This window comes from Erythrolamprus reginae, chromosome 2 (genome assembly GCF_031021105.1).
Source record: "Erythrolamprus reginae isolate rEryReg1 chromosome 2, rEryReg1.hap1, whole genome shotgun sequence".
In the NCBI taxonomy this organism is placed as follows: Eukaryota; Metazoa; Chordata; class Lepidosauria; order Squamata; family Dipsadidae; genus Erythrolamprus; species Erythrolamprus reginae.
In genome coordinates, this window is record NC_091951.1 from 43515762 (window position 1) to 43543289 (window position 27528).

Below are 27528 nucleotides of genomic sequence, written 5' to 3' on the forward strand. Positions count from 1 at the left end.
ATAAATCTCAAAAGAAACCAGCATAAAGAACTCTCTGACAAATTGAAAGACAAAAAGGACAAGTATAAAAAATGGAAAGAAGGGTTAATAACTAAGGCAGAATACCAGCAAATAGCCCGAGCTTGTAAAGATGAAGTGAGGAAAGCTAAGGCTCACAATAAACAAAGGCTTGTGACAAAAGTAAAAAGTAACAAAAAAAAGTTTCCAACATTAAAAATAAGAAAAAAGTTAATTGGTCCTTTGCAGGGAGAAAGTGGCAAGAAGGTGACAAGCAAATAATGTGATTTAATCAACTAAAAAAAAAAGTCCAAGCACCTATTTGAAAACTTATCTTGATCGGTAAACCACTCCCACCCAGTCACATGACTTTTAAGCCACTCCATCACATGATTGTCAAGCCACTCCCACCTGGTCACATGGCCAGCAAGCCACACTCACAGCGTGGCAGTAAAAATTTTGGCAGCCCATCACGGCTTCCATCCTTCCGAGGTGGGTAAACTGAAGACCAAGATTGTTGGGGGGCAATATTTATTTATTTATTGGATTTGTATGCCACCCCTCTCCGTAGACTCAGGGCGTCTAACAACAATAATAAAAAACAGCATGTAAATCCAATACTAAAACAACTAAAAAACCCCTATTTTAAAACCAATCATACATACAAACAAACATACCATGCATAAATTGTAAAGGCCTAGGGGGGAAGAGTATCTCAGTTCCCCCATGCTTGACAGCAGAAGTGGGTTTTAAGGAGCTTACGAAAGGCGAGGAGGGTGGGGGCAATTCTAATCTCCGGGGGGAGTTGGTTCCAGAGGGCCGGGGCCGCCACAGAGAAGGCTCTTCCCCTGGGCCCCACCAAATGACATTGCTTAGTTGACGGTACAGTGTTCCCTCGATTTTCACGGGTTCGGACTTCGTGAATAGCCTATACCATGGTTTTTCAAAAAATATTAATTAAAAAATACTTTGCGGGGTTTTTTCTATACCACGGTTTTTCCTCCCCAATGACATCATACGTCATTGCCAAACTAATAATTTTTGCAAATAAATAACAAAAAAATAATTATTATTGTGAATAAATAATTATGTTTATAAAAATCAGGATCACTAAGGGTCTTATTCAACGGTGAGTACCAGTAATAATGATGAATAAATGGTTGTTAAGGGAATGGGTAATTTAGGGGTTTAAAGTGTTAAGGGAAGGCTTGTGATAATGTCCATAGCAAAAAATGGTGTATTTACTTCCGCATCTGTACTTTGCGGAAATTTCAACTTTCGCGGGCGGTCTCGGAACGCATCCCCTGCGAAAATCGAGGGAACACTGTATATGCAGATTCTGTCAACCGCTTAGAGAGGGCTTTAAAAGCACTACGAAGCGGTATATAAATCTAAATGCTAAATGCTATTTCTCCTCTCGTGGACATACGGGGGGGGGGGGGAAACAGCTCGAGGGTGAAAGTCAGCCAACTGTACAGTGTAAAAGTTTGCATTTCTCTCCTGGCTATCTGTAAATGCTGATCTATAAATACCCACCCGGGAGATTCCAGATTTTGCTTTGGCAGCAAAGCAGCCGCAGAGCCAGGAAAATATTAGAGAGCAAAGCAGGAAGCCGCGGCAACAGGTGCAGAGCGATGCAAAGGAATTGGGTAAAACAAGAACTTCCCAGCTGTCCTGGCCCTGAGTTGCACTGGAGACTTGAGCGCAGTCCAATCCAAACTCTCTCACATTGACACAGGCTATGCCAGGGGGTTTGGGACGATCCTCCCTCCCACTTTCTCCCTTTCCAGCTGAGCCTCTTCCCAGAGACTAAAAAGAGAAGCAGGCAAAAGCATCTCGGATTGAGACTCCCCGAAGCTCCAAAGCTTGGCAGATCAGGAAGTCTTGTGTCCCTCCATAATCTGCTTAAATGGGTGCATCCATGGAATGAACTGTGCTACCATCCTTATCCTGCAGAAGACGTAAGTTTCATGCATTTTCTGGATTTTATACATTTTCTGGAGGTAAGATAATCTGGTCTGGCTCTGGGACCTGTTTCCACACAAATGGATCATTGAGAACTTTAGAAGCTCCTGGGTCACAGTTGGCTTAGTTTTAACCAGCCTTGCAAAATCCTCTTGACGTTGCTATCTAATTACTGTATTTTCATAGTATAAAACAGTGTTTTCCAACCTTGGCAACTTGAAGATATCTGGACTTCAACTACCAGAATTCCCCAGCCAGCGAATGCTGGCTGGGGAATTCTGGGAGTTGAAGTCCAGATATCTTCAAGTTGCCAAGGTTGGAAAACACTGGTATAAAACACATCGTATCATAAGATGCAACTTAGTTTGGGGGGAGGAAAAAATGGGCCGGGGGAAATCCGCCTATCAGATATTCATATGGTTGGCGTCCTCTGCCCATTATTTGATTCCCCTGGCTAGGGCTGAAAAAAACCTTCGGAGGGAGTAGCAATGAAAACAAGCCTGCAAAGACTTAGGACTGGGAAAATGCATCTTCGGAGAGAGTAGGAATGAGAAAATTCTGCAAGCCGGGAAAATCACTAGCACCTCATTAGTTAGGGCTGAAAAAACCTTTTTCAGAGGGAGTAGCAATGTAAAAAAGCCTGCAAGCCGGGAAGAGCTGGTGAAGATCGTTAGCACCTCGTTAGGGCTGGGGGAAAAAAACTTAGAAAAAAGCTACATTCAGAGTATAATTTTCAGCCTCTTTAAGGGGGGAAAGGTGTGTCTTATACGCTGAAAAATACAGTACAGTGTTCCCTCAATTTTAGCGGGGGATGCGTTCCGAGACCGCCCGCGAAAGTAGAATTTCCGCAAAGTAGAGATGGGGAAGTAAATACACAATTTTTGGCTATGGACAGTATCACAAGCCATCCCTTAACACTTTAAACCCCTAAATTACCATTTCCCATTCCCTTAACAACCATTTACTCACCATTATTACTGGTACTCACCATTGAATAGTGATCCTGATATTTATAAACATAATTATTTATTAACAATTATTATTTTTTTTGTTATTTATTTGCAAAAAATATTAATTTGGTGATGACGTATGACGTCATCGGATGGAAAAAAGCCGCAAAGTATTTTTTAATTGATATTTTTTGAAAAACCGTGGTATAGGCTATTCGCGAAGTTTGAACCCGCGAAAATCAAGGGAACACTGTACATGGATTTCTTTAGTATATGGGGAGGTCAACCACCTTGGCAGGCAAATGGCAGCACCACATTCTTTTTATTGGGAAGTCCACTCACTATCTAGTGTGTTTATCAAAGGCAAACATCGGGAGGAGTAACCCGGCTTTTAATGAATTATGAGCATTCAAATGTTCTTAATACTTGAACATTTGTTTGTTTGTTTGTTATCGATTGAATATATATATAAGGGTTTTATTAATGGAATAAAAAACAATCCCCCCAAATCACCTTTGCTTATAAAAAGTAAAGCCAGACTTTGCTCATTCATGGATTGTTGCCTTGTTGCTACAAGAAATCCCTTTGAAGTTTAAAAGGGAGTTTTTTCTTCTCTTCTGTTGATAACATTTATTTGCCTTCTGTGGTGTGTGTGTGTCTGCTTGGACTAATTAACCTGTAATTAAGGGCAGTTGGCACACGCTGGCAGAACATGGATCAATATTATTGATCGGTTATAGATCAATGTATCTATAACCAATCAATAATATTGATCCATGAGTGATCAAAGTCTGGCTTTACTTTATATAAGCAAAGGTGGTTTGGGGGGATTGTTTTTTATTCCATTAATAAAACCCATATATATGTATGTGCATATATGTGTGTGTTTGTTTGTACATATATGTATACATATCCATGCCTATCTATCTGGGTTTGGATTTTTACAATTTGATTCTCTACTCCAAAGGACCCATATGCAGTAAAAAAAAAAAATCAGTTTAAAAAACATGTCTGATTTTTTTTTAAAGGTTTTTATTAATCGAATACAGAACAATCTAGACATGTGGATGTCCTGTATAAAATCTTGTGACCCTCAGTAGGTTATAGAAATAAAAACATACACGGCACCACAATATCATGATAGTGAAACCATGGACAAATATTTAGGATTATGAAAATCTGGAATTAAATTACGGAAATTAAATGATGGAAATACAACATAAATTGATGCAAACAATGTAAATTTGGATTTAATGGGCACTTGGACCATGTAACAGTGGTCTTCCTCCTCCTTCAATGCTCTATTAAACTGAGGGTTTATTCCATGTGTATCGTGATTTAGAGAGGAAAGACTAGTTGTAGCCAAAATTATTTCTCAATGTTACTCCAGACTTTAAAAAAAAAATTTCTCCAGATTTTTAAAAGCCAAGCTCTCCCTCCACTAAAGGCTGATAGAACTCAATAGGTAACCAGAACAGGTTCAATAGGGAATGTGTGAGAACTTCCATCGTTCTTCTCTGGAAATGAGTGTCCAGGTTGACTCACACAAGACCAGAGCAGCCAAGCTTCCCAACGGGTCTTTCCTTGCAATCTCCTCTAATCTTTCTGAAAATCCAGCCAAAGAACCCAACGAACATGAGATCCTGCCTGGTATGGCTCCAGGTCCCTGCAGCACAAAGCGGCGATGGCTAGACGTGCCCGCTATCATTTGCAAGCAAATCCTTGAAATAACTCCTGCTGTGACCTGCTCAGCAGGCCTGTTCCAGAATTCAAAGCGATAGAAGTAGGCTAATGGACAAAACTGGTGTGAAAATGGTAGAAGGGGTGGGGAAAATATAATGCACAATTGCCTGTTGCATTGCATAGCATTAGAAATTGGATTGCGTTCGTACAATCTTCGGAGAGTCTTTGGAGATGGGCGCAGGGGTGGGCAGCAGGCAGGATGGGGTGGAACGCAGTTCCACCGGCGGAAATGAAGGTGCGTGCGCAGCTCCAGCTGATCGGCGGCTGTCACTTCCTGGATTACTAGTGTCATCTCAGCTCTCCTTTTTTCCCCTCCTGCTGCGTCTTGCGTTCCTTGCTTTTTTCCTCTTTTCTCTTTGGCATATACAGTGGTACCTCATCTTACGAACGCCTCTTCTAACAAACTTTTCAAGATACGAACCTGGTGTTTAAAAAAATTTTGCCTCTTCTTCCGAACTATTTTCACCTTACGAACCCAAGCAGCTGCTGCTGGGATGAAAGGGTTTCTCCCCCCCTTTTTTAAGAAAGAAAAGGGAGGGGCTGCTTGGAGTAGGAAAGATTTTGCAGAGAACAACGTGCTTGCAAAGGAACTGAAAGGGTGTCTTTTGAAGAAAGAAAAGGGAGGGGCTGCTTGGAGTAGGAAAGATTTTGCAGAGAACAACGTGCTTGCAAAGGCACTGAAAGGGTGTCTTTTTAAGAAAGAAAAGGGAGGGGCTGCTTGGAGTAGGAAAGATTTTGCAGAGAACAACGTGCTTGCAAAGGCACTGAAAGGGTGTCTTTTTAAGAAAGAAAAGGGAGGGGCTGCTTGGAGTAGGAAAGATTTTGCAGAGAACAACGTGCTTGCAAAGGCACTGAAAGGGTGTCTTTTTAAGAAAGAAAAGGGAGGGGCTGCTTGGAGTAGGAAAGATTTTGCAGAGAACAACGTGCTTGCAGAGGCACTGAAAGGGTGTCTTTTGAAGAAAGAAAAGGGAGGGGCGCCCCCTTGCCTTTCTTCCTTCCCACTCACCCTTTAGCCTAGCCTTGCTTCTTCCACCCGCCCCCTTTAGCTGCTCCTCCCTGCCCTCTGTTCGCCTCCCTTCTAAAGTTTGGGATTTTCCTGAAGGATTTGCACGCATTATTTGCTTTTACATTGATTCCTATGGGAAACATTGTTTCGTCTTACGAACTTTTCACCTTACGAACCTCCTCCTGGAACCAATTAAGTTCGTATGATGAGGTTCCACTGTACTTGCATGTCCCAGTGAGAGGGACAGAATCAAAAAGTCACTGAAAACTCACCCACGCGTGCATCCCCTAACAAGATTTTGTTTCCTGCCCGTGTGCAGAAGCCAAATCTCGCTAAGACACACATGTGCACATGCCAGAGACCCTTTTACTACTGGTGTGCTATTCTCTACCATTCCAGTAGAAACCCATTACTGGTTCTCTGCCCAGCTGCTGGGTTGGTGTGGCCTAGCCAGCCTCTTGCAGCATGGGTGGGCTGACATTTTTGCCTTACCCAGGCTCCGGAGACTTTCACCTAAAGTGACCAGATTATTACCTCGTTAAAGTGGGACACCATTCCAGGGGGAGGGAGAACACGGCTGGACGGACGGCAGCCCCTGTTGTAAAGCAACCCATCCACCCTCCCAGGAGGGCAGCAGATCCCTTCCGCTTGAAACCAGCTTGCAAAAAGCACCGATGCTTAGGCGAAACAATTGCTGGGAGAGAGGGGGGGGGAAACAAACTCGGAAGTCCGATCGGTTGTTCCCTTTTTTAAAAAAAAGTATAATTTTTATTGATTTTTATAGGTTTACAAAAAACAAACATATAACAGTGCACAGTGCTTGTGCCCACCACCAAACAACACACACACCCCGTCACCCCCACCACCCCTACAGGAGGATTCAAAGAGGTTTCACTTGTTTATCTATCTATTAATCCTTGGCTCTATCCTGAGCAAATTTTACTAAAAGAGTGATTGTAGTTTATTTTTCGTATTTACATCACAGATTTTACTTAACATATAATCTTTTACCTTGTTCCATCGCACCATCAGCTTCTCTAATTTATTCTCATCAAAATAATAATAAATAAATAAAAATAAATAAATAATTTGGATCGGTTGTTCCCTGAACTTACGAGAGAGAGATTGGCGCTCGTTTAGTGCTTTCCTGAGATCGGTGCCGGTGGAGGAGGCAGGAACCGAGTGAGGAGGAGGAGGAGCTAAAGCAGTGAAGGGCTACCAAATTTTTTACTACCACACTGTGGGCGTGGCTTATGCATTTTCTTTCAACATCTTTCAGTGCAAATTGGGGGCTCTGGGGTGGAGCTCCATTTTCGCTACCCCACTGCGTTCCTCCCTGTTCGGGTAGTAGCCCACCCCTAAGCAAGAGCCACCAGCCCTCGCCACTCCATCTGCGGCGCTGGGAAGAGCTGCTCGGCATCAGTCTTTTATAATCCAGCCCCCTTCGCTCGAGGAGCATGCTCGCAGCCCGGAGCTGCCTCCTCGCAGCCAGACCTTCGGACATCGGACATTGGAGGTGGTGTTCCTCCCAGCCAATGTCTCCAAGCCCAAGACCATTGTGGATTGGCCCAACCCTTCCCCTTTGTTTAAGGAGACCAGGTGTCCCGTTTTTAAAAAATCAAACACCGTGGGACATGGGACATATTCCCCAAAGGCAGGACTGTCCCGCCGAAAGTGGGACGTCTGGTCACCTTACTTTCACCGAGCCTTCAGGAGGGCCAAAATTGCCTCCCCAGGCACCAGGCCTCCTATGGGGGCATTTCTGAATTTCCAGTAGGCTTGTTTTTCTTCCTTGCCGAGCCTCCACTTACCTGCATCTAAAATGAGCCGCATCGTAACTCCTGGGAGGGGTGGGATGGGGTGGGAGGGGCCAGCCAGGGGTGGGATTTTTTGGGGGGGGGGTTCTCCAAACTCCACAGAATCTTAGCTAGAGGTTCTCCAGAAACCCCTGAGAACCCAGAGCAGCCCACCCTTGTAGTGTGTGTCTACGTGTGTGTCTTTTCTTGCTCCTGGTAAATGTCAACCTACAACTGACTGGGTTGAACTCCTTCTGCTCTGAGACCACATTTGGAGTACTGTGTTCAGTTCTGGAGACCTCACCTACAAAAAGATATTGACAAAATTGAACGGGTCCAAAGACGGGCTACAAGAATGGTGGAAGGTCTTAAGCATAAAACGTATCAGGAAAGACTTAATGAACTCAATCTGTAGAGTCTGGAGGACAGAAGGAAAAGGGGGGACATGATCGAAACATTTAAATATGTCAAAGGGTTAAATAAGGTTCAGGAGGGAAGTGTTTTTAATAGGAAAGTGAACACAAGAACAAGGGGGCACAATCTGAAGTTAGTTGAGGGAAAGAGCAAAAGCAACATAAGAAAATATTATTGTACTGAAAGAGTAGTAGATCCTTGGAACAAACTTCCAGCAGAGGTGGTTGGTAAATCCACAGTAACTGAATTTAAACATGCCTGGGATAAACATATATCCATCCTAAGATAAAATACAGGAAATAGTATAAGGGCAGACTAGATGGATCATGAGGTCTTTTTCTGCCGTCAGTCTTCTATGTTTCTATGTTTCTATGCTCTTAGATGTAAAACCTCCTCAGCCTAAAAAGATCCAGGGACTCTTCCACTTTGAAGGGTGTGCCATGGAGGAACCCCCTATGATCTCTGGTGAAGGTGAGTTGCAAGCATGTCCTGCTTAGCCTTGGATTAAGCAACCCTTGAGGTAGATGGCAGGGTTGTGGCGGGACCCAAGGGAAGAGCCTTCTCTGTGGTGGCTCCGACCCTCTGGAACCAGCTCCCCCCAGAGATCAGGATTGCCCCCACCCTCCTTGCCTTTTGTAAACTTCTAAAAACCCACCTCTGCCATCAGGCATGGGGGAATTGAAACATCTCCCCCTTGCCCATGTAGTTTTTGTGTATGATTCGATTGTGTGTTGTTTTTTATATATTGGGTTTTCTTTTTTGGACTTTTTAATCTAAAACTGTAACCTAGATTTTTAAATATTAGATTTGTTACTATGTATTGTTCTTCACCATTGTTGTGAGCCGCCCCGAGTCTGCGGAGTGGGGTGGCATATAAATTCAATAAATCTAATCTAATCCAATTAGGAAGGAAAGGACCCGTCATAAACGTGAGTCGGTTTGTCCAAATATCATCCAAATGTCAATCACATGACCTTTGGGAATGCTGCAATGGTTGTCAAGTGTGAAAAATGGCCATAAGTCACTTTTTTCAGTGCCATTGTAATGTTGAACAGTTACTGAGCTAACTGTTGTAAATTGAGGACTCCCTGTATTACAGACATTGGCTGAGTGGGGTGAGTGGTTGCCAAGAGTCTCATCCAGCAAAATGGCAACAGGAGAAGGCTGGGAGAATGCCAGCTGTAGTTGGAAGCTCCCAGCTGAAGTTTATTTTTGCTCACCCTGTGGCTGATTTGATTCGGATTCAATATAATGTCTGAGCCACATTAATATGTGTTTACAAACCACCCAACGGCTTGACATTGTGTGGTTGTACTTATGGCTGATCCAATAAACCTTGGCTAAATAAACCATCTCTAGTGCAACTTTTTGTCCTTCCCCCACATACACACATACACACATGCAGACATATAAGAAAAATTATTAACGCAACTTCTATAATCCGTGTTAACACAACAAATTTGTTCATGATTCCACGAGAAATGAGTTACTCAAGGGAAAGATCTAGCTTGCCTCGAACCATAAAACAACCACAAGAAACATATCAGTAGTTGGTTCTAAAACTCTTTACTACTGGATCATATGCGCCCATTTATTTATTTATTTATTTATTTATTTTTATTGGATTTGTATGCCGCCCCTCTCTGTAGACTCGGGGCGGCTAACAACAGTAATAAAAAAACATCATATAAATCCAATATTAAAACAACTAAAAAACCCTTATTGTAAAACTAAACATCCCTACAAACAAACATACCATGCATAAATTGTAAAGGCCTAGGGGGAAAGAGTATCTCAATTCCCCCATGCCTGATGGCAGAGGTGGGTTTTAAGGAGCTTACGAAAGGCAAGGAGGGTGGGGGCAATTCTAATCTCCGGGGGGAGTTGGTTCCAGAGGGCCGGGGCCGCCACAGAGAAGGCTTTTCCCCTGGGCCCCACCAAACGGCATTGTTTTGTTGACGGGACTCGGAAAAGACCAACTCTGTGGGACCTAACCAGTTGCTGGGATTCATGCGGCAGACAGCAGTCTCGTAAATACCCTGGTCCGGTGCCATGAAGGGCTTTATAGGTGATGCGCAGAAGTGTCCCAGGTGGGTGGGTGGAACCTCCCGCCACCAGCACTACCAGTTCTGAGAACCAGGCTGAACCGAGAGCAATCCACTGCTGGAACATATGCCGGGCAAAAATATAATACAATACTCCTAGACCTCACATTCCTACAAACATCACACACAAAAGAAATACGTGGCTTAAAGATTCAACAGCCGTTTCCCCACCTAGGCAAAAATGTGTTTGCGATTCTGTGTGCCATTTGTACGCAATCTTAGGGGCAAGATAAATATAATTAGCAAGTTTGCTGTGCATTTGAGAATCTTCTTAAATTATCTTCACATTAATCTCACTGCAGAAGGGGCTCCTTGTTATATTCTGAAGTATATACAGTATCCTTGTAAAACTACCTTTGGATGCCTCTTACAAGTGGTCCTCCACTTACAGCCAGAACTGAATCCAGAGTTTCCATTTTTAAGCAAGGCAGTTGCTAAATCAATCGTGCTGCCTTTAAACAAATCCTGCTTATCCCATTGACTTCTCTTAGCATGTCCCCAGAATGCTGTATAACTCCAGCTGTAAATATACTCCAGATGGCAAACAAATTTATAGAATAGAATAGAATACGGTAGGGTAGGGTAGAACAGAACAGAAGAGAATTCTTTATTGGCCAAATGTGATTGGGCACACAAGGAATTTGTCTTTGGTGCACATGCTCTCAGTGTACATAAAATACATTGGCTGCAAGTCACATTTTTCAGCACTATAACTTTGAAAGTTCACTAAATGGAAGGCTGCAAGTTTAAAACTACCTGTAGTAGCATAGTGATTCTGACTTCCGCCTTTTTTTGCAGACGGCTACTATCCGGTGAAGAAAGGAGAGACGTTCAATGGAAGATATCGCGTGGTCCAAAATCTGGGCTATGGGTACTTCTCAACAGTCTGGCTGTGCCAAGATACTGGGTAAGTAAACAAAATGACCAGCTCTTTATTAACTTTTTGAGGATGATGATCATCATCATCATTTATTGACTCCATAATCCCTTGCAGGACAGAGTCTGGATTAACTGAATGGAGCTAGCAGGGTGTTTTAATGGCCTGATGTCCTTTCTGTTGCCAATGCGGAGGTTTGCTCAGCAGAGTATATTCTCAGTGTGCCCAGAGTGAGAGAAATCTCTGCCTCTACTAGGATCGAACTCACAGTCTCCTGATTGTGAGGCCACCGCACCACTCCATATTAATTAATTTTTTGATAATCTGTAGGAAATCATTTGTGTGCCTTCTACAGTTGAAGAAGGGTTATAGCTTGATGACGTCACATTTTTGGAATTCGGGAAAAAAAGTTTTAATTCCAGTGTGGGTGTAAGAGAAGCTTGGTGTTCGAAACCCTGAAGTGATGGATAGGCAATATGTTCATTTCAATAAACTAAAGATAGAGAAAAAGAGAAATAAATAGATATATGTACATATTTATGCATTTATGGTGATTAAGACGAAAAGAGATATAAATAAGTAGAGATTTCTATTGATCTAACAAGTAGAGGGAAAGTAGTAAGTAGATATATTTATAAATATTTAATTCATCTACTATTATTGTCTAAATCTGTTTTATGTATATTTCTGTTTGTTGTATACTCTAACATATTGTGTCACTCTATCTTGTTTCTGTTTTGGATACATTTATACCACTTGTTCCATATCCTATTAAATTCTTTCCCTTAATTTCTAGATTGCAGAATTTTAAAACAGATAACAAGAATGGTGTTTACATTGCAGCAATATTTTATTTTGGGGGGTTTTCCTCCCAATTCCCAAAAGGGAAGAATATGTAAGAATACATATTGCATTACCTACATATTACATATTGTAATACCTACAAAAAGATATTGACAAAATTGAACGGGTCCAAAGACGGGCTACAAGAATGGTGGAAGGTCTTAAGCATAAAACGTATCAGGAAAGACTTAATGAACTCAATCTGTATAGTCTGGAGGACAGAAGGAAAAGGGGGGACATGATCGAAACATTTAAATATGTTAAAGGGTTAAATAAGGTCCAGGAGGGAAGTGTTTTTAATAGGAAAGTGAACACAAGAACAAGGGGACACAATCTGAAGTTAGTTGGGGGAAAGATCAAAAGCAACATGAGAAAATATTATTTTACTGAAAGAGTAGTTGATCCTTAGAACAAACTTCCAGCAGACGTGTTGGTAAATCCACAGTAACTGAATTTAATCATGCCTCGGATAAACACATATCCATCCTAAGATAAAATACAGGAAATAGTATAAGGGCAGACTAGATGGACCATGAGGTCTTTTTCTGCCGTCAGTCTTCTATGTTTCTATGGTACCAGTTCCTCTGTAAACCTTACAGAGAAATGACAGATGTGTCTTATTTTCCCTAACCCAATTTTCCTGTTAGAAGAGTGCAGTGGGACCTCAGTTAGTGAACACAATCCATTCCGGAAAGCTGTTTCCAATCCGAAATGTTCACTATCCGAAATAATTTTCCCCATAAGAAATAAAGGAAAGAGAAATACTGTAATTGGTTCCTGGCGCCTGTTGATTTGCTAATATATAAGTGTTGCAGGTTATATAGGTATGTTTTTTAAATGAGAACAGTTATAATACAGTACATAAAGAGTTAAATAAACATAAAAGCATTAAATAAAGCATACTTGGAAATAATTTCTTTTTTCAATTCAGTTGTTGGCTGCTGCCTTTTCACTACGTGTACTATGGCTCTCAATCTTCTTTGGAGCCACGATTGAGGGCTATATTATTAAAATAAATTCAATTCAATTCAATTTATTAGATTTGTATGTCGCCCCTCTCCGAAGACTCAGGGCGGCTCACAGCAGTAATAAAAAACAGTATAACAATGGGACAAATCTAATAATAAAAATTATATAAAAAACCATACAACACATACATACCAAACATAAAATATAAGAAAGCCTGGGGGAGATGTCATAGTTCCCCCATGCCTGGTGATATAGGTGGGTCTTGAGTAACTTGCGAAAGACAAGGAGGGTGGGGGAGGTTCTAATCTCCAGGGGGAGTTGATTCCAGAGGGCCGGGGCCGCCACAGAGAAGGCTCTTTCCCTGGGGCCCGCCAAACAACATTGTTTGGTCGATGGGACCCGGAGAAGGCCAACTCTGTGGGACCTTGTCGGCCACTGGGATTCATGCGGTAGAAGGCGGTTCCGGAGGTATTCTGGTCCAATGCCATGAAGGGCTTTAAAGGTCATTATACCAACACTTTGAATTGTGACCGGAAACCGATCGGCAGCCAGTGCAGACCACGGAGTGTTGGAGAAACGTGGGTGAATCTGGGAATCCCCACAATAGCTCTCGCGGCCGCATTCTGCATGATCTGAAGTTTCCGAACACTTTTCAAAGGTAGCCCCATGTAGAGAGTGTTGCAGTAATCGAACCTCGAGGTGATGAGGGCATGAGTGACTGTGAGCAATGACTCCCTGTCCAAATAGGGCTGCAATTGGTGCACCAGGCGAACCTGGGCAAACGCCCTCCTCGCCACAGCCGAAAGATGGTGTGAAATGTGTGTGAAAGCACTGAAATCACTAAAAAAGAAGGAAGCCGCATGATAAAGACAACAAGCGACTGAACGTAACTTTGTCTCGAGCGCAAATGATGCTTAGTTTGAGATGCAGGGGGGTGACGTCAGCGGTTCACGATCTGAAATTTTGTTCACTAACAGGTGCAAATGTTTAGCAAAATGTTTGGTCACTAACTGAATTGTTCACTAACCCAGGCATTCGCTAACCGAGCTTCCACTGTATATGGATGTCCTTAGTAGACAATGGTATTAGAGAGATCACATTAAATTTACCTTTCTCTAAAAGGGGAAAAGGTGCAAGGAAAATATTTAAAATGAAGGAAAATGTACACAGTAAATAACATAGAAGATACATTATATATAAATGAATTCCCCCTTCATCTTGACAAGTAGAAACCATTTCAGTAGTTTAGCACTTTCTCCAATACTACTGAAAATAGAACAAAAAGCCTCTTCTATTTGTATATCAGCTTGTGTGTATAAACAAATCTTTCAACCCCTGTAGTGTATCAGCAAAAAAAAATCCATCGTTACTGTTGTGGTTCAGCCTGAGGCTGCTCAGGAACCAGCTGCGTCTCTGCTGGCTCCGTGCCCGGAGGAGGATGACAGCGCAGAGGAGGGGGCTGAACAGTCAGACGGGGGAGAGGAGAGTCAGGAATGGGATGAAGGAGAACAGCATGAGAGCCCCGGGGGGGGGGGCTCTCCCCAGCCAGTAGTTTGGAGTCATTAGGTGATGACGCACAAGCTGTCATTGACATGAGACAGAGATGTTCAGAGCAACGAAAGGAGCAGTTAAAGAAATATTATCACCATTGAATTAGAAACAGCTGGGTTTGGGTGTGGTCCTCATCAGCAGGGTTTAAAAGGCAGGCAAGGCCTTGAAGCCATGTGGAGTGTTATCAATTGGAGTTGTGGTGACCTGTTTTGATTCTCAGCGTCTCTGATCTTGGCTTGTGGCCTAGCAGTCTGGAAGACTCGTGGGAGGCGTATGTTTGCTATCTACAGCTTCGTCTTGGCAGCAAGAATCTGGTATTGCTTCATGGACTATTCCCTTCGTGTATATATTTGAGGTTCCAGCGTTTTTCCTGTTTGTAAGGACATTTTCTGTTACCTGTGTTTTCCTTGACTTATATAAACTGCCTTTGCCTTTTACCAGTGTGTCTGGCTTCTCTTTTTGGGTTGGTATTGGCTTCTGGAGTGACCCAGACAGAACAGTTACCAGAAACAACATATATATTTTAACAACCTCAATCAAATAAATTAACTTTGTATTTTTTTCCTTCGCTTTTAATAATCTTCATCTCTAATCTCTTTAAATCAGGGGTCATCAACCTTTCAGACCTCGGGGACCACTAAACTCATAATTTTAAATCACGCGGATCACTAATATGATCTGCCTAATGACCAGCTGTGTGGGCGTGGCTAAGTGGTCGTGTGACTGGATGGGCGTGACCAAGTCAATGCCACTCACATTGAGGGGAATCTCACCAGCCTCTACTTGCCCCTCTCAGCCACTCCTTCCCTGCCCGCCCGGGCTCTTTAGGGCCCCAACAGGAAGTAGTTGTTGGAGCTAAGCAGCCACCACGAGAAAGACTTGGCAAAACAGCTGGCTCAGATCAAATTGGATCTGACCAAGAAGGAGGCTCAGGAGAAGCACATCACTGAGGACTAGGAGCATAGGCTTTCCAAGCAGAGGGAAGATCTGCAGGAGTGCAAGGCCTGGTACCGGTGCCTGGAGGATCAGTGGGCACTTTCAACCAGGGGTGGGCTTCGAAAATTTCAGCCACAGGTTCTTTGACTGGATGCTGGGTGGGCGTGGCCATAGTGGGCGTGGCCTAGTTGGCCTCTTGTATCACAGCCAGGGGGGGCATTTTTGCCTTCCCCAGACTCTGGGGGTCCTCTGAAGGCCAGAAATTGGCCCCTTTCCAGCCTTCTGAATCTTCCAGAGGCCCATTTTTTCCCCCTCTCCAAGCTTCTACATGGGCTCTGCACTTACCCCACAACCAAAATGGGCTACATGGAGAGAGGGGTGGGCAGGACCAGCCAGAGGTGGGATTTGGAGGTTCTCTGAACCAGCCAAAATGTTAGCTACGGGTTCTCCCAAACCTGAGCGAACCCGAAGCAGCCTGCTTTCAACCAATGTCTCTGTGCAATTATTTCATCCTTTCCTTCTTGGTGGATTGTTTTGAGATGAAAGGTGGTGGTGGGGAAGGATGGTTGAAGAAATAGGAAGACATATTTTACTGCAACATGAGAAAATATTATTTTACTGAAAGAGTAGTAGATCCTTGGAACAAATTTCCAGCAGAGGTGGTAGATAAATCCACAGTAACTGAATTTAAACATGCCTGGGATAAACATATATCCATCCTAAGATAAAATACAGAAAATAGTATAAGGGCAGACTAGATGGACCATGAGGTCTTTTTCTGCCGTCAGACTTCTATGTTTCTATGTGATTGTTATGTCCACTGAAATTTGAATACTAGCTGCTGATTGGGTAATAGCGGTGGGCGCCAAATTCAAACAGCTGTTCAAGCCGCAGCTCCATGGCAAACTGTCTATAAAAGGCGCTGGTTTGTTTTAGAGTGCATATTTTACCGACGAGCCTGAATGTGAATAGTTGCTGGTGTTTCAGCTTGTATCTAATAAACTAGATTACAACTTCAACGTGTCCAGCTCTGTTTACTCGATCTGACAGTGATGGCATGTAGGAAGGAGTGGTTACATTCCAGAGGACAAAGGGCTTAGGCAGCTTAGTCCAGTGTTTCCCAACCTTGGCAACTTGAAGATATCTGGACTTCAACTCCCAGAATTCCCCAGCCAGCGAATGCTGGCTGGGGAATTCTGGGAGTTGAAGTCCAAATATCTTCAAGTTGCCAAGGTTGGGAAACACTGGCTTAGTCGGAAGAAAGAGAATTAAGAATGTTCCTGTCTAGGAATTTTCAAGATTAATATGTATAGTGATGCAAACGGTTGCAAATAGTCAGGCAAGATTTCGGTCGGTAGGTGAGGAACAATAAAGGAAACTGCTATGAAGTAATCCCATGTGCCTTCCTTGGTCCTTGGGCCTGTCAGTTACTGACAGAAAACAATGTTGCCTGAACAATCCATGCAGTTACTGAGAGAGACGGAATGATTTCATAATAAAAAGGTCTACCTGGAAGCAGCTTTGATATAGGCTTTTCATCCTGATTTCTGGGGAAGCCGTGGTGAACTGAAAATGACTCTGCTGAGAGCAGAGCTTATTTTATTTTATTTATTTTGTCCAATACACAATGAAGGTTATAGAGGATATACTCGTGGTAAAATATATCAGAGAAAGAATAAAAGAGATATAGGAATAAAATATAGGAATAAAGATATAGGATATAGGAATAAGATATAGGAATAAAATATATCAATGAAAGAATAGAGAAAGGATTACTAAAGTTGTATTTTTTACAGTTTAAAACAGATTAAAGGGCCGGATTGTTTTGAAATAGGAGTTTAAAATTAATGACAAGAATTCATCCCGTGGGAAAATTCTGTTGATTAAAAAATAATATATAAGATATTGAAGGTTGGACATTAAAGAGAACCCGAAAGAAGCAAAGATTATAAATAAAGGAGAAAAGACCCATTAATACAGAATGGAGCAGTGTAACTTTGGAAGAATTCAAGGATATTTGGAAACAACACACTCAGAAATTATTCAAGATTCATAAAACTGATTCATAAAACTTGAATCAAAAGGGATTATAGAAGAGGAACTGGTTTTACTGGATAAGACAGAGACTAAGGCTGATTCCAATGTGGATTTTTAAATGACAGGTTATTATAATGATATGGAAAATAATGTCACACTGGATTTACAAATAAAACTAGCTGATGACTTAATAATTAAAAGGGATGTGCAAATCACAAAAAAATGACTCAGATAACTATTTTGGAATTACAAACAAGAAATGTTAAAGTTTTGAAGGACAATGAAAAGAAATCAAGTTCAGGGACACTATTTAAAGCAGTAGTCACCAAATTTGGTGGTCCGCAGAAAAATTATTTGCATTTTTTATATTGCACTAAATCAGGGATCCTCAAACTATGGGTCCCCGGACTGGATGCTAAAGCCCACTGCAACAATATCGCCAAAAAGGCTTCTAGAGTTGTTAACCTGATCCTACGTAGCTTCTGCTCCGGAAATCTCACACTACTCACAAGAGCCTACAAAACTTTTGCCAGACCCATCCTTGAATACAGCTCATCTGTCTGGAACCCATACCACATCTCGGACATTAACACCCTTGAAAACCTCCAAAGATATTTCACCAGAAGAGCTCTTCACTCCTCCACTCGAAACAGAATACCCTACGAAAATAGACTAACAATCCTGGGTCTAGAAAGCTTAGAACCACGGCGCCTAAAACACGATTTAAGTATTGCCCACAAGATCATATGCTGCAATGTCCTACCGGTCAATGACTACTTCAGCTTCAACCGCAACAACACGAGAGCACGCAACAGATTCAAACTTAATATTAACCGCTCCAAACTTTACTGTAAAAAATATGACTTTAACAATCGAGTTGTCGAAGCGTGGAACTCATTACCGGACTCAATAGTGTCAACCCCTAACCCCCAACAGGTTCCTAAGAGGTCAGTAAGGGGCGTACATAAGTGCGCTAGTGTGCCTTTCATCCCCTGTCCAATTGTCTTTCCTTTATCTCATATATCATATATATTTTCTTCCTTTCATATATCTTCTCCTCTATTTTTACATATTATCTTTATATATATTACTTCATGTCTATTCTTTTCCATATGTATTGTGTATTGGACAAATGAATAAAATAAATAAATAAATAATAAATGTGTGTAATGAATATTTGTGTTGCTGAAGACTGTCTCTTCCTTCGGGGTCTTTTCATCTGAGGAGGGGGAGAAAAACCAACCTGGGGCCTGCTTCAATTTCCTGGTACAGGGCTATGGAAGAAGAAAACCAGATATTAGTGCTTGTGAATGCTGAAATCTTGGAAGCAGAGGAAGTAGAGACTTGATTTTTTTTTCTTCTGTTTTTGCAACAGAAGCATCCTTAATAGCGAGATGTCTATCTTGCTGTAACAAAAGAACAGGCTGAGCTAGAAGGGCAGAGTTAAACATGTCATCGGTTTGGAATCATTGTGTTGCCAAGAGACCCAAGTCCAGCCCTCCATGAATTCCGTTGACTTTAATCTAGTGCCAATTTAGCTGTGACCCTATTTTTGTGTATGGGTAGCACTGATGGCCTGCTATTGAAACAGTAAGGTACTTCGTTCCGGTAGCGATTTTCAGGATGTGCACACAGTTGTGCATCCCCAGCGCATACCCATACCTGCCTGCGTGATATTTGGCTTCTGCATATGCTTGGGGAAGGGTGGTTGCATGAGAGGGAAAGATACTAGCCACTTCTTTCCAGAAGACTCAAGGTCATCCTTTGTTCAGCCCCAGCCGTAAGTACAGGGGAGGATTGTAATAATAATAATAATAATAATAATAATAATAATAATAATAATAATAATTATTATTATTATTATTATTATTATTATTATTATTATTTATTAGATTTGTATGCCGCCCCTCTCTGAAGACTCGGGGTGGCTCACAACAACGATAAAAACAATATTATAATGGCACAAATCTAATATTAAAAAACTAAAAACCCTATCATAATTAAAAACCAAACAGCACATACATACCAAACATAAATTATAATAAGCCTGGGGGAAAGGTGGGTCTTAAGTAGTTTACAGAAGACAAGGAGGGTGGGAGCAGTTCTAATCTCCGGGGGGAGTTGATTCCAGAGGGCCGGGGCCGCCACAGAGAAGGCTCTTCCCCTGGGGCCCACCAGACGACATTGCTTAGTCGACGGGACCTGGAGAAGGCCAACTCTGTGGGACCTTATCGACCGCTGGGATTCGTGCGGTAGCAGGCAGTTCTGGAGGTACTCTGGTCCAATGACATGTAGGGCTTTAAAGATGTTGAGAGAACCGGAGTGGTCCGTGTGATGAACTTGTGGGTGTGGGGACGAGGGATGAATCTTAACCTGGGTGGAGAACTGGAGGAAAAGTTAGTATCGGGTTGACTACAGTTTGTATCCAACATGTCTCTGTTAATAAATTGGAACTTGGAATAAAGCCAAGGTTTGGACTCTGTTTTATCTCTCTGATGTTATTTGGAACACTGACATCCTGGTTATTTGCATCTGACATTTGTCCAGCACATATTTATTTATTTATTTATTCATTCATTCATTCATTCATTCATTCATTCATTCATTCATTCATTCAATTTTTATGCCGCCCTTCTCCTTAGACTCAGGGCGGCTTACAACATGTTAGAAATAGCACTTTTTAACAGAGCCAGCGTATTGCCCCCACAATCCGCGTCCTCATTCCCCTCCATCACATCTATTTCCTACTCTGTGTTTGGCTAGGAGATATCCGTCCTTTCTGTATTGTACCTCACCAGCTCCAACCACACCTATCCACTTCAATACTCAATTCTTTCAAGGAAACCATCACGTCCCATTTTACTTTTAAAGGTGGCCCTTTGGAAGCAGGTTTCATCAGTTGGAATTCCCTAGCCAGATGGGGAAATGTAAGCCAATGTCCGAAACAGCAGTCAGTGGAATTCAAAGCGACCCAAAGCCAAGAAAAAAGATACAGTGGTACCTCTACTTACAAACTTAATTCTTTCCGTGACCAGGTTCTTAAATAGAAAAGTTTGTAAGTAGAAGCAACTTTTCCCATAGGAATCCATGTAAAAGCAAATAATGTGTGCAAACTCATTAGGAAAGAAATAAAAGTTTGGAATTTTGGTGGGAGGCGGAAGAGGAGGAAGAAGAGGAGGAGGACAGTCGCTGCCCAAGAAAGAAGGTGAGGTGAGAGGAATAAAAAAAATCCAAAACCTTAAGGCTTAAAAAATAACCTCTGGGCTCTCTGGGACTCTGAGGTGGTGCCCAGAGAAAGGAAAATGCTCCGTTCTCTCTGGACTGCCCAGAGCGAAGGGAGCATTTCTTTTCTCTGGGCGCTAGCAGAGGTTTATTCCCTCTCTAAGCTCCCAGAGAAAGGAAAATGCTTTGTTTGCTCTGGACTGCCACCGAAAGGCTCCTCTGGCAGCACAGAAAAGCCCGAGATGGCTGGGATTAAAGGGAGAATGGCGGAAACTGACCGGGCCTTCATGCTGCTCTCAAATTTCCTGGAAAATTTTTCCCGGCTCGGGTTCTTAAGTAGAAAATGGTTCTTAAGAAGAGGCAAAAAAATCTGGTTCTTATCTAGAAAAGTTCTTAAGTAGAGGTACCACTGTAGTTTATTCTGTAACCAGTTTTAAGCAGTGTGCTTTATTTCCAGGAAAAAGAGGTGTGTGGCAGTGAAGGTACCCAAAGGAGGGGAGGATTTTGCTGAGGCAGCTCTGGATGAAGTCATGCTCCTTCGCTATGTAAGTACTGTATCAATGAATAACATTAAGAGCCGGGGTGGCGCAGTGGTTAAAGTGCTGCACTGCAGGCTACTTCAGCTAACTGCTAGCGATAGTTCAGCAGTTCAAATCTCACCACCCGCTCAGGGTTGACTCAGCCTTCCATCCTTCCCAGGTGGGTAAAATGAGGACCCAGACTGTTGGGGGGCAATAGGCTGATTCTGTAAACCACTTAGAGAGAGGGCTTTAAAAGCACTAAATAAAAATGCTATTGCTGTTGCTAACAAGATGATAGAGTTGCAAGGGACCTTGGAGGTCTTTTAGTCCAACCCCCTGCTCATACAAGCAACACTTTTTCATTCCAGACAGAGGGTTCTTCCAAGTGTTTCTCACACACTAAAGGGAGCCGACTGTCAACACCAATAAAGGAATAGGGCAGTGATAGAAACATAAAAGACTGATGGTAGAAAAAGACCTCATGGTCCATCTAGTATGTCTGTCGTTATACTATTTTCTGTATCTTATCTTAGGATGGATATATGTTTATCCCAGGCATGTTTAAATTCAGTTACTGTGGATTTACCAACCACATCTGCTGGAAATTTGTTCCAAGCATCTACTACTATTTCAGTAAAATAATATTTTCTCACGTTGCTTCTGATCTTTCCCCCAACTAACCTCAGATTGTGCCCCCTTGTTCTTGTGTTCACTTTCCTATTAAAAACACTTCCCTCCTGGACCTTATTTAACCCTTTAACATATTTAAATGTTTTGATCATGTCCCCCCTTTTCCTTCTGTCCTCCAGACTATACAGATTGAGTTCATGAAGTCTTTCCTGATACGTTTTATGCTTAAGACCTTCCACCATTCTTGTAGCCCGTCTTTGGACCCGTTCAATTTTGTCAATATCTTTTTGTAGGTGAGGTCTCCAGAACTGAACACAGTATTCCAAATGTGGTCTCATCAGCGCTCTATACAGCGGGATCATAATCTCCCTCTTCCTGCTTGTTATACCTTATGGCGAACCTTTTTTTCCTCGGGTGCCGAAAGAGCGTGCGTGCGCAGTATTGTGCATGTGTGAGTGCCCACACCCATAATTAAATGCCTGGGGAGGGCAAAAACAGCTTCCACCATCTCCTGGAGGCCCTCTGGAGGCAGGAAGCGGCCTGTTTCCCAACTTCTGGTGGGCCCAGTAGGCTCGTGTTCTGCCCTCCCCAGGCTTCAAGAGCTTCCCTGGAGCGAGGGAGGATAAAAACGCCCTCCCCCCATCTCCCCAGAGGGTCTTTGGAAGCCAAAAATGCCCTCCCACGCCTTTCTGTGAGCCAAAAGCCTGCTGGCCGGCACACACATGCACGTTGGACCTCAACTAGGGCAACGGCTCGTGTCCAGCAGATATGTCTCTGCGTGCCACATAGGTTCGTCATCACATATGGGAAATCCTGACGGGCCACGTCTACTTTGGCCCATCAGAGTGGTCCATCTGTCCTGCAGAATCTCCTCCTGATCCTTTGCATGTTTCAACTATTTGCTGGTTTTAATTAAATTTTAAATTTCAATTAATTTTTACATTTAATTAAAAACCCTAATAACACACACATAGTTCTCACTTTCAGTGATGGCCTAATATAGGCAGTATCTCATTCGATCAACAGCCCCAGGCCTGCTGGAACAGCCAGGTCTTTGCCGCTTTGTGAAAGGCCAGTAGGGTGGGGAGGATACGGATCTCTGGAGGTAGTTGCTTCCATAGAGCCGGAGCCACCACAGAGAAGGCTCTTCCTTGCAGTCCCTACCTGGTCCACATGTCACTCATCCCCCTTGAGCAGGGAAGGAGGAGCACAGGTGAAGTCACCGGGAGGATTGTCAAACAGCAAAACATGTAAGATGTCTAGCCAGATGTTCCTGTTAGTTTATCCCACCTTGTTTCCCAAGCCTTTTCGAGACAGGCAATAATTTTTCTGTGATGGAGCCTATAGAAACATCTGAGGCCAACCTGTTATTTCTCATGCACAGCCGCTTCCATCAGTGTGTCTAAGTGGTGGCTCGGTGTGCGAAGGACAAGCCCACCTTTTCTGTGTTCCGTCAAGAAAGAACAAGCTGGATTGTTCCTGGGCCTGCTCATGTACATAAATCTAGATTCCAATTATCCCTAAACGGCAGACCGAGGAGAGTTCAAGACACTCAAATAAAAAATGAGTGATTTGCATGAATTCTGTACAATTATATGGCTGGCAGGAGTCCTTCGGTCCAAACTTTTGTTCAGTGAAGGAATTTAAATTAAAACATCCCTAACAGATGGCTATCTAGCCTCTGGTGGAATGCATCCCGAAAAGTAAAACCCACCAGGGCTCTGGTACTTACTTTCATAGAAGACTGACGGCAGAAAAAGACCTCATGGTCCATCTAGTCTATACTATTTTCTGTATTTTATCTTAGGATGGATATATGTTTATCCCAGGCATGTTTAAATTCAGTTACTGTGGATTTACCAACCACGTCTGCTGAAAGTTTGTTCCAAGGATCTACTACTCTTTCAGTAAAATAATATTTTCTCACGTTGCTTTTGATCTTTCCCCCAACTAACTTCAGATTGTGTCCCCTTGTTCTTGTGTTCACTTTCCTATTAAAAACACTTCCCTCCTGAACCTTATTTAACCCTTTAACATATTTAAATGTTTCGATCATGTCCCCCCCTTTTCCTTCTGTCCTCCAGACTATACAGATTGAGTTCATTAAGTCTTTCCTGATACGTTTTATGCTTAAGACCTTCCACCATTCTTGTAGCCCGTCTTTGGACTCGTTCAACTTTCTCTGATAAGCTTCTCTTACATTTCCAGAACTCTTTCTTAACCCTCAATCAAATCTTTCTTCCTGTAAGCTAGTGTTTCTCAATTATTTTCTGTTAATAATAATAATTATTATTATTATTATTACTCTCTACTGGGATGATTGTTTGCAATATTCAGCACGTTTTCGCAGAAAAAACTCAAGTGGCTTATCAGCGTGATTGGGGTATAACGTGTTTAAATGACGCCTTAATTTATTTGGCTTCATGCTGTCCGCTATCAATATTTTTAGACACAGTAAATATACTGATCTTTCCTCGTCTCCCACCATAGTCACAGTGAAGCCAAGCGCTACATATGCTTCGTCACATTTCCTCCTCTTAGCTTTTGGGAGACTTATGTTTGTCTCATTATCTCCCTCTCTCTTTCTCTCCTTTCTTTTCATTCCTGTTAAATATTTTCCATGGTGTCTCTGAAGGGTTTGTTATCTGCACTTCATATTAGAATTAGAATTCTTTATTGGCCAAGTGTGATTGCACACACAAGGAATTTGCCTTTGGTGCCTATGCTCTCAGTGTACATAAAAGAAAAAGATACATTCGTCAAGAATCATGAGGTACAACGCTTAATGATTGTCATAGGAGTCAAATAAGCAATGAAGAAACAATCAATATTAATAAAAATCTTAAGGATGCAAGCAACAAGTTACAGTCATGCAGTCCTAAGTGGGAGATAGGAATGATGAGAAAAACTAGTAGAAATAGAAGTGCAGACTTAGTAAAAAGTTTGACAGTGCTGAGGGAATTATTTGTTTAGCAGAGTGATGGCATTCGGGGGAAAACCTGTTCTTGTGTCTAGATGATTTGGTGTGCAGTGCGCTGTAGTGACATTTTAAGGGTAAAAGTTGAAAAGTTTGTGTCCAGGATGTGAGGGATCAGTAAATATTTTCCCCGGCCTCTTTTTGATTCGTGCAGTATACAAGTCCTCAATGGAAGGTAGGTTGGCAGCAATTGGGTTTTTTTGCAGTTCTGATTATCCTGATTATCTTCTGCTCTGTGCTGTGTGCTATTGTCGGGGCAAAAAACCCTACTCCCTGCGGCAAAAAAAGAGCCTGTTTCCTGGGGTCACGTGCCCCCCAAGGCATTGCTCCATTCCCCTCCCAGGGGACCCCGTCCCACTTGTCCTGCAGCTCCCTGCTTTGCATTAGAAACATAGAAACATAGAACACTGATGGCAGAAAAAGACCTCATGGTCCATCTAGTCTGCCCTTATACCATTTTCTGTATCTTATCTTAGGATGGATATATGTTTATCCCAGGCATGTTTAAATTCAGTTACTGTGGATTTATCTACCACATCTGCTGGAAGTTTGTTCCAAGGATCTACTACTCTTTCAGTCAAATAATATTTTCTCATGTTGCTTTTGATCTTTCCCCCAACTAACCTCAGATTGTGTCCCCTTGTTCTTGTGTTCAGTTTCCTATTAAAAACACTTCCCTCCTGGACCTTATTTAACCCTTTAACATATTTAAATGTTTCGATCATGTCCCCCCTTTTCCTTCTGTCCTCCAGACCATACAGATTGAGTTCATTAAGTCTTTCCTGATAGTTTTATGCTTAAGACCTTCCACCATTCTTGTAGCCTGCCTTTGGACCCGTTCAATTTTATCGATATCTTTTTGTAGGTGAGGTCTCCAGAACTGAACACAGTACTCCAAATGTGGTCTCACCAGCGCTCTATATAGCGGGATCGCAATCTCCCTCTTCCTGCTTGTTATACCTCTAGCTATGCAGCCAAGCAGCCTACTTGCTTTTCCTACCGCCCGACCACACTGCTCACCCATTTTGAGACTGTCAGAAATCACTACCCCTAAATCCTTCTCTTCTAGGATTACGAGAGAAAGTGGCTGTAGCTTTCTTCTTTGCGTCAACCCTTTTGTTTCCTCTTTCGACAGGTGAACAGCAAGAGGAGGAAAGACCGGGGCAGCGATTACATCATCCACCTTTTGGATGATTTCAAAATGATCGGAGAAAATGGTTTCCATATCCTTTGGTTGATAGCACAGGGACCACCACCAGGCCGCCAAGCCAGACGTGCATTGTTTGAATGCCTCCTCCTCCAACCGAGTCTTCTCTAGATCAGGGGCGGGTTCCAATTTAATGCGCTGCCGCTTCGCTTCCTCCTGTGCCATGTGGCCACACCACGTGGCTGCGCATGGGCAATACAAAAAAACAGAAAAATATTTTTTAAAAATAAAAATGCCAAAAACAAAATGGCGATCGCACGCACAGTGCTGGCATCTCGGCTTCTGCATGGACAGCAGAAGAAAAAACGCAGAAAATTTTTTAAAAGGTTTTTTTAAAGATGGAGGACCGGCATCAACCAAACTGGGTCGGTGACATCACCTTGACGTCACCAGCGGGTTACTACAGGTTCGGGAGAACCACTCAGAACTGGTAGGAACCCACCCCTGCTCCAGATATGATGGACTATGACCATTGATGGGCTCTTACAGGTACGGTCAGGTACACAGTACCGTTAGCAAAAGTTTGGTCAGATACACAGAACCGGTAGCAAAACTTTCATTTTTTTTTCTTTTTTCCCCTTCTGGGCTCTGGGTATGTTTTTCCTATTGAAGTAAATGAGGTTGAATGTGTATAATTTTAGAAGAGCTGTGCGTGTGTGTGTGTACGTACACTTTATATAGTAGATAATCAGGGGTGGGCTACTGCCCAGACGGAGGTAGATAGGTAGAGGTAGGTAGGTAGGTAGGTAGAGAGAGAGAGAGAGAGAGATGGTGGATAGATGGATGGATAGGTAGGTAGGTAGATATAGATAGACAGATAGATAGATTAGATAGATAGGTAGAGATAGAAGATAGGTAGGTAGGTAGGTAGGTAGATAGATAGATAGATATTATTTTTATTATTATTATTATTATTATTATTATTATTATTATTATTATTATTATTATTTATTAGATTTGTATGCCGCCCCTCTCCGAAGACTCGGGGCGGCTCACAACAGTAATAAGAAACAATGTAACAATGGGACAAATCTAATAATAAAAACATATAAAAACCCCAACAATTAAAAACCATACAGCACATACATACCAAACCTGAAATATAAAAAGCCTGGGGGAGATGTCTGAGTTCCCCCATGCCTGGAGATACAGGTGGGTCTTGAGTAACTTTCAAAAGACAAGGTGGGTGGGGGCCGTTCTAATTTCCGGGGGGAGTTGGTTCCAGAGGGCCGGGGCCGCCACAGAGAAGGCTCTTCCCCTGGGGCCTGCCAAACAACATTGTTCAGTTGATGGGACCCGGAGAAGGCCAACTCTGTGGGACCTTATCGGCCGCTGGGATTCATGCGGTAGAAGGCGGTTTCAGAGGTAGGTAGATAGATAGATAGATAGATAGATAGATAGATAGATAGATAGATAGATAGATAGATAAATAGATAGATAGATAGATAGGCAGGCAGGCAGGCAGGCAGGCAGGCAGGCAGGCAGGCAGGCAGGCAGGCAGGCAGGCAGGCAGGCAGGCAGGCAGGCAGGCAAGCAGGCAGGCAGATGGATAGATAGATGGTAGCTTGTTTATTAAAATTTTATAGCTACCCAACTCAGTTAATGATTCTGGACAGCTACAATTCAAAAATAAATATATTACATTTTAAAGTACCACAAACATTTTAAAACCCAAAATATTAAAAACATCCTACTTAAATATACATAGGACAGGAGCAAGATATTTAGTCACCAATACAGCCAGGAAATGGGGCCCTTAACACCTTCTGCAACCCCAATCAG

The 27528-nt window shown here is 42.5% G+C and overlaps 1 protein-coding gene across 1 annotated transcript in view; it reads left to right on the forward strand.

Annotated features, from left to right (window-relative positions):
* Nucleotides 1-4826: 4826 nt before the first annotated feature.
* The window catches only part of LOC139159394 (SRSF protein kinase 3-like), a 41971-nt gene continuing 19269 nt past the window's right edge, over nt 4827-27528 (forward strand). The window contains exons 1-5 of the mRNA XM_070736714.1: nt 4827-4890; nt 8253-8342; nt 10775-10883; nt 20869-20956; nt 25675-25813. Of these exons, the coding sequence (XP_070592815.1) occupies nt 4827-4890; nt 8253-8342; nt 10775-10883; nt 20869-20956; nt 25675-25813 (490 nt within the window). The remainder of the gene's footprint in view (nt 4891-8252; nt 8343-10774; nt 10884-20868; nt 20957-25674; nt 25814-27528) is intronic.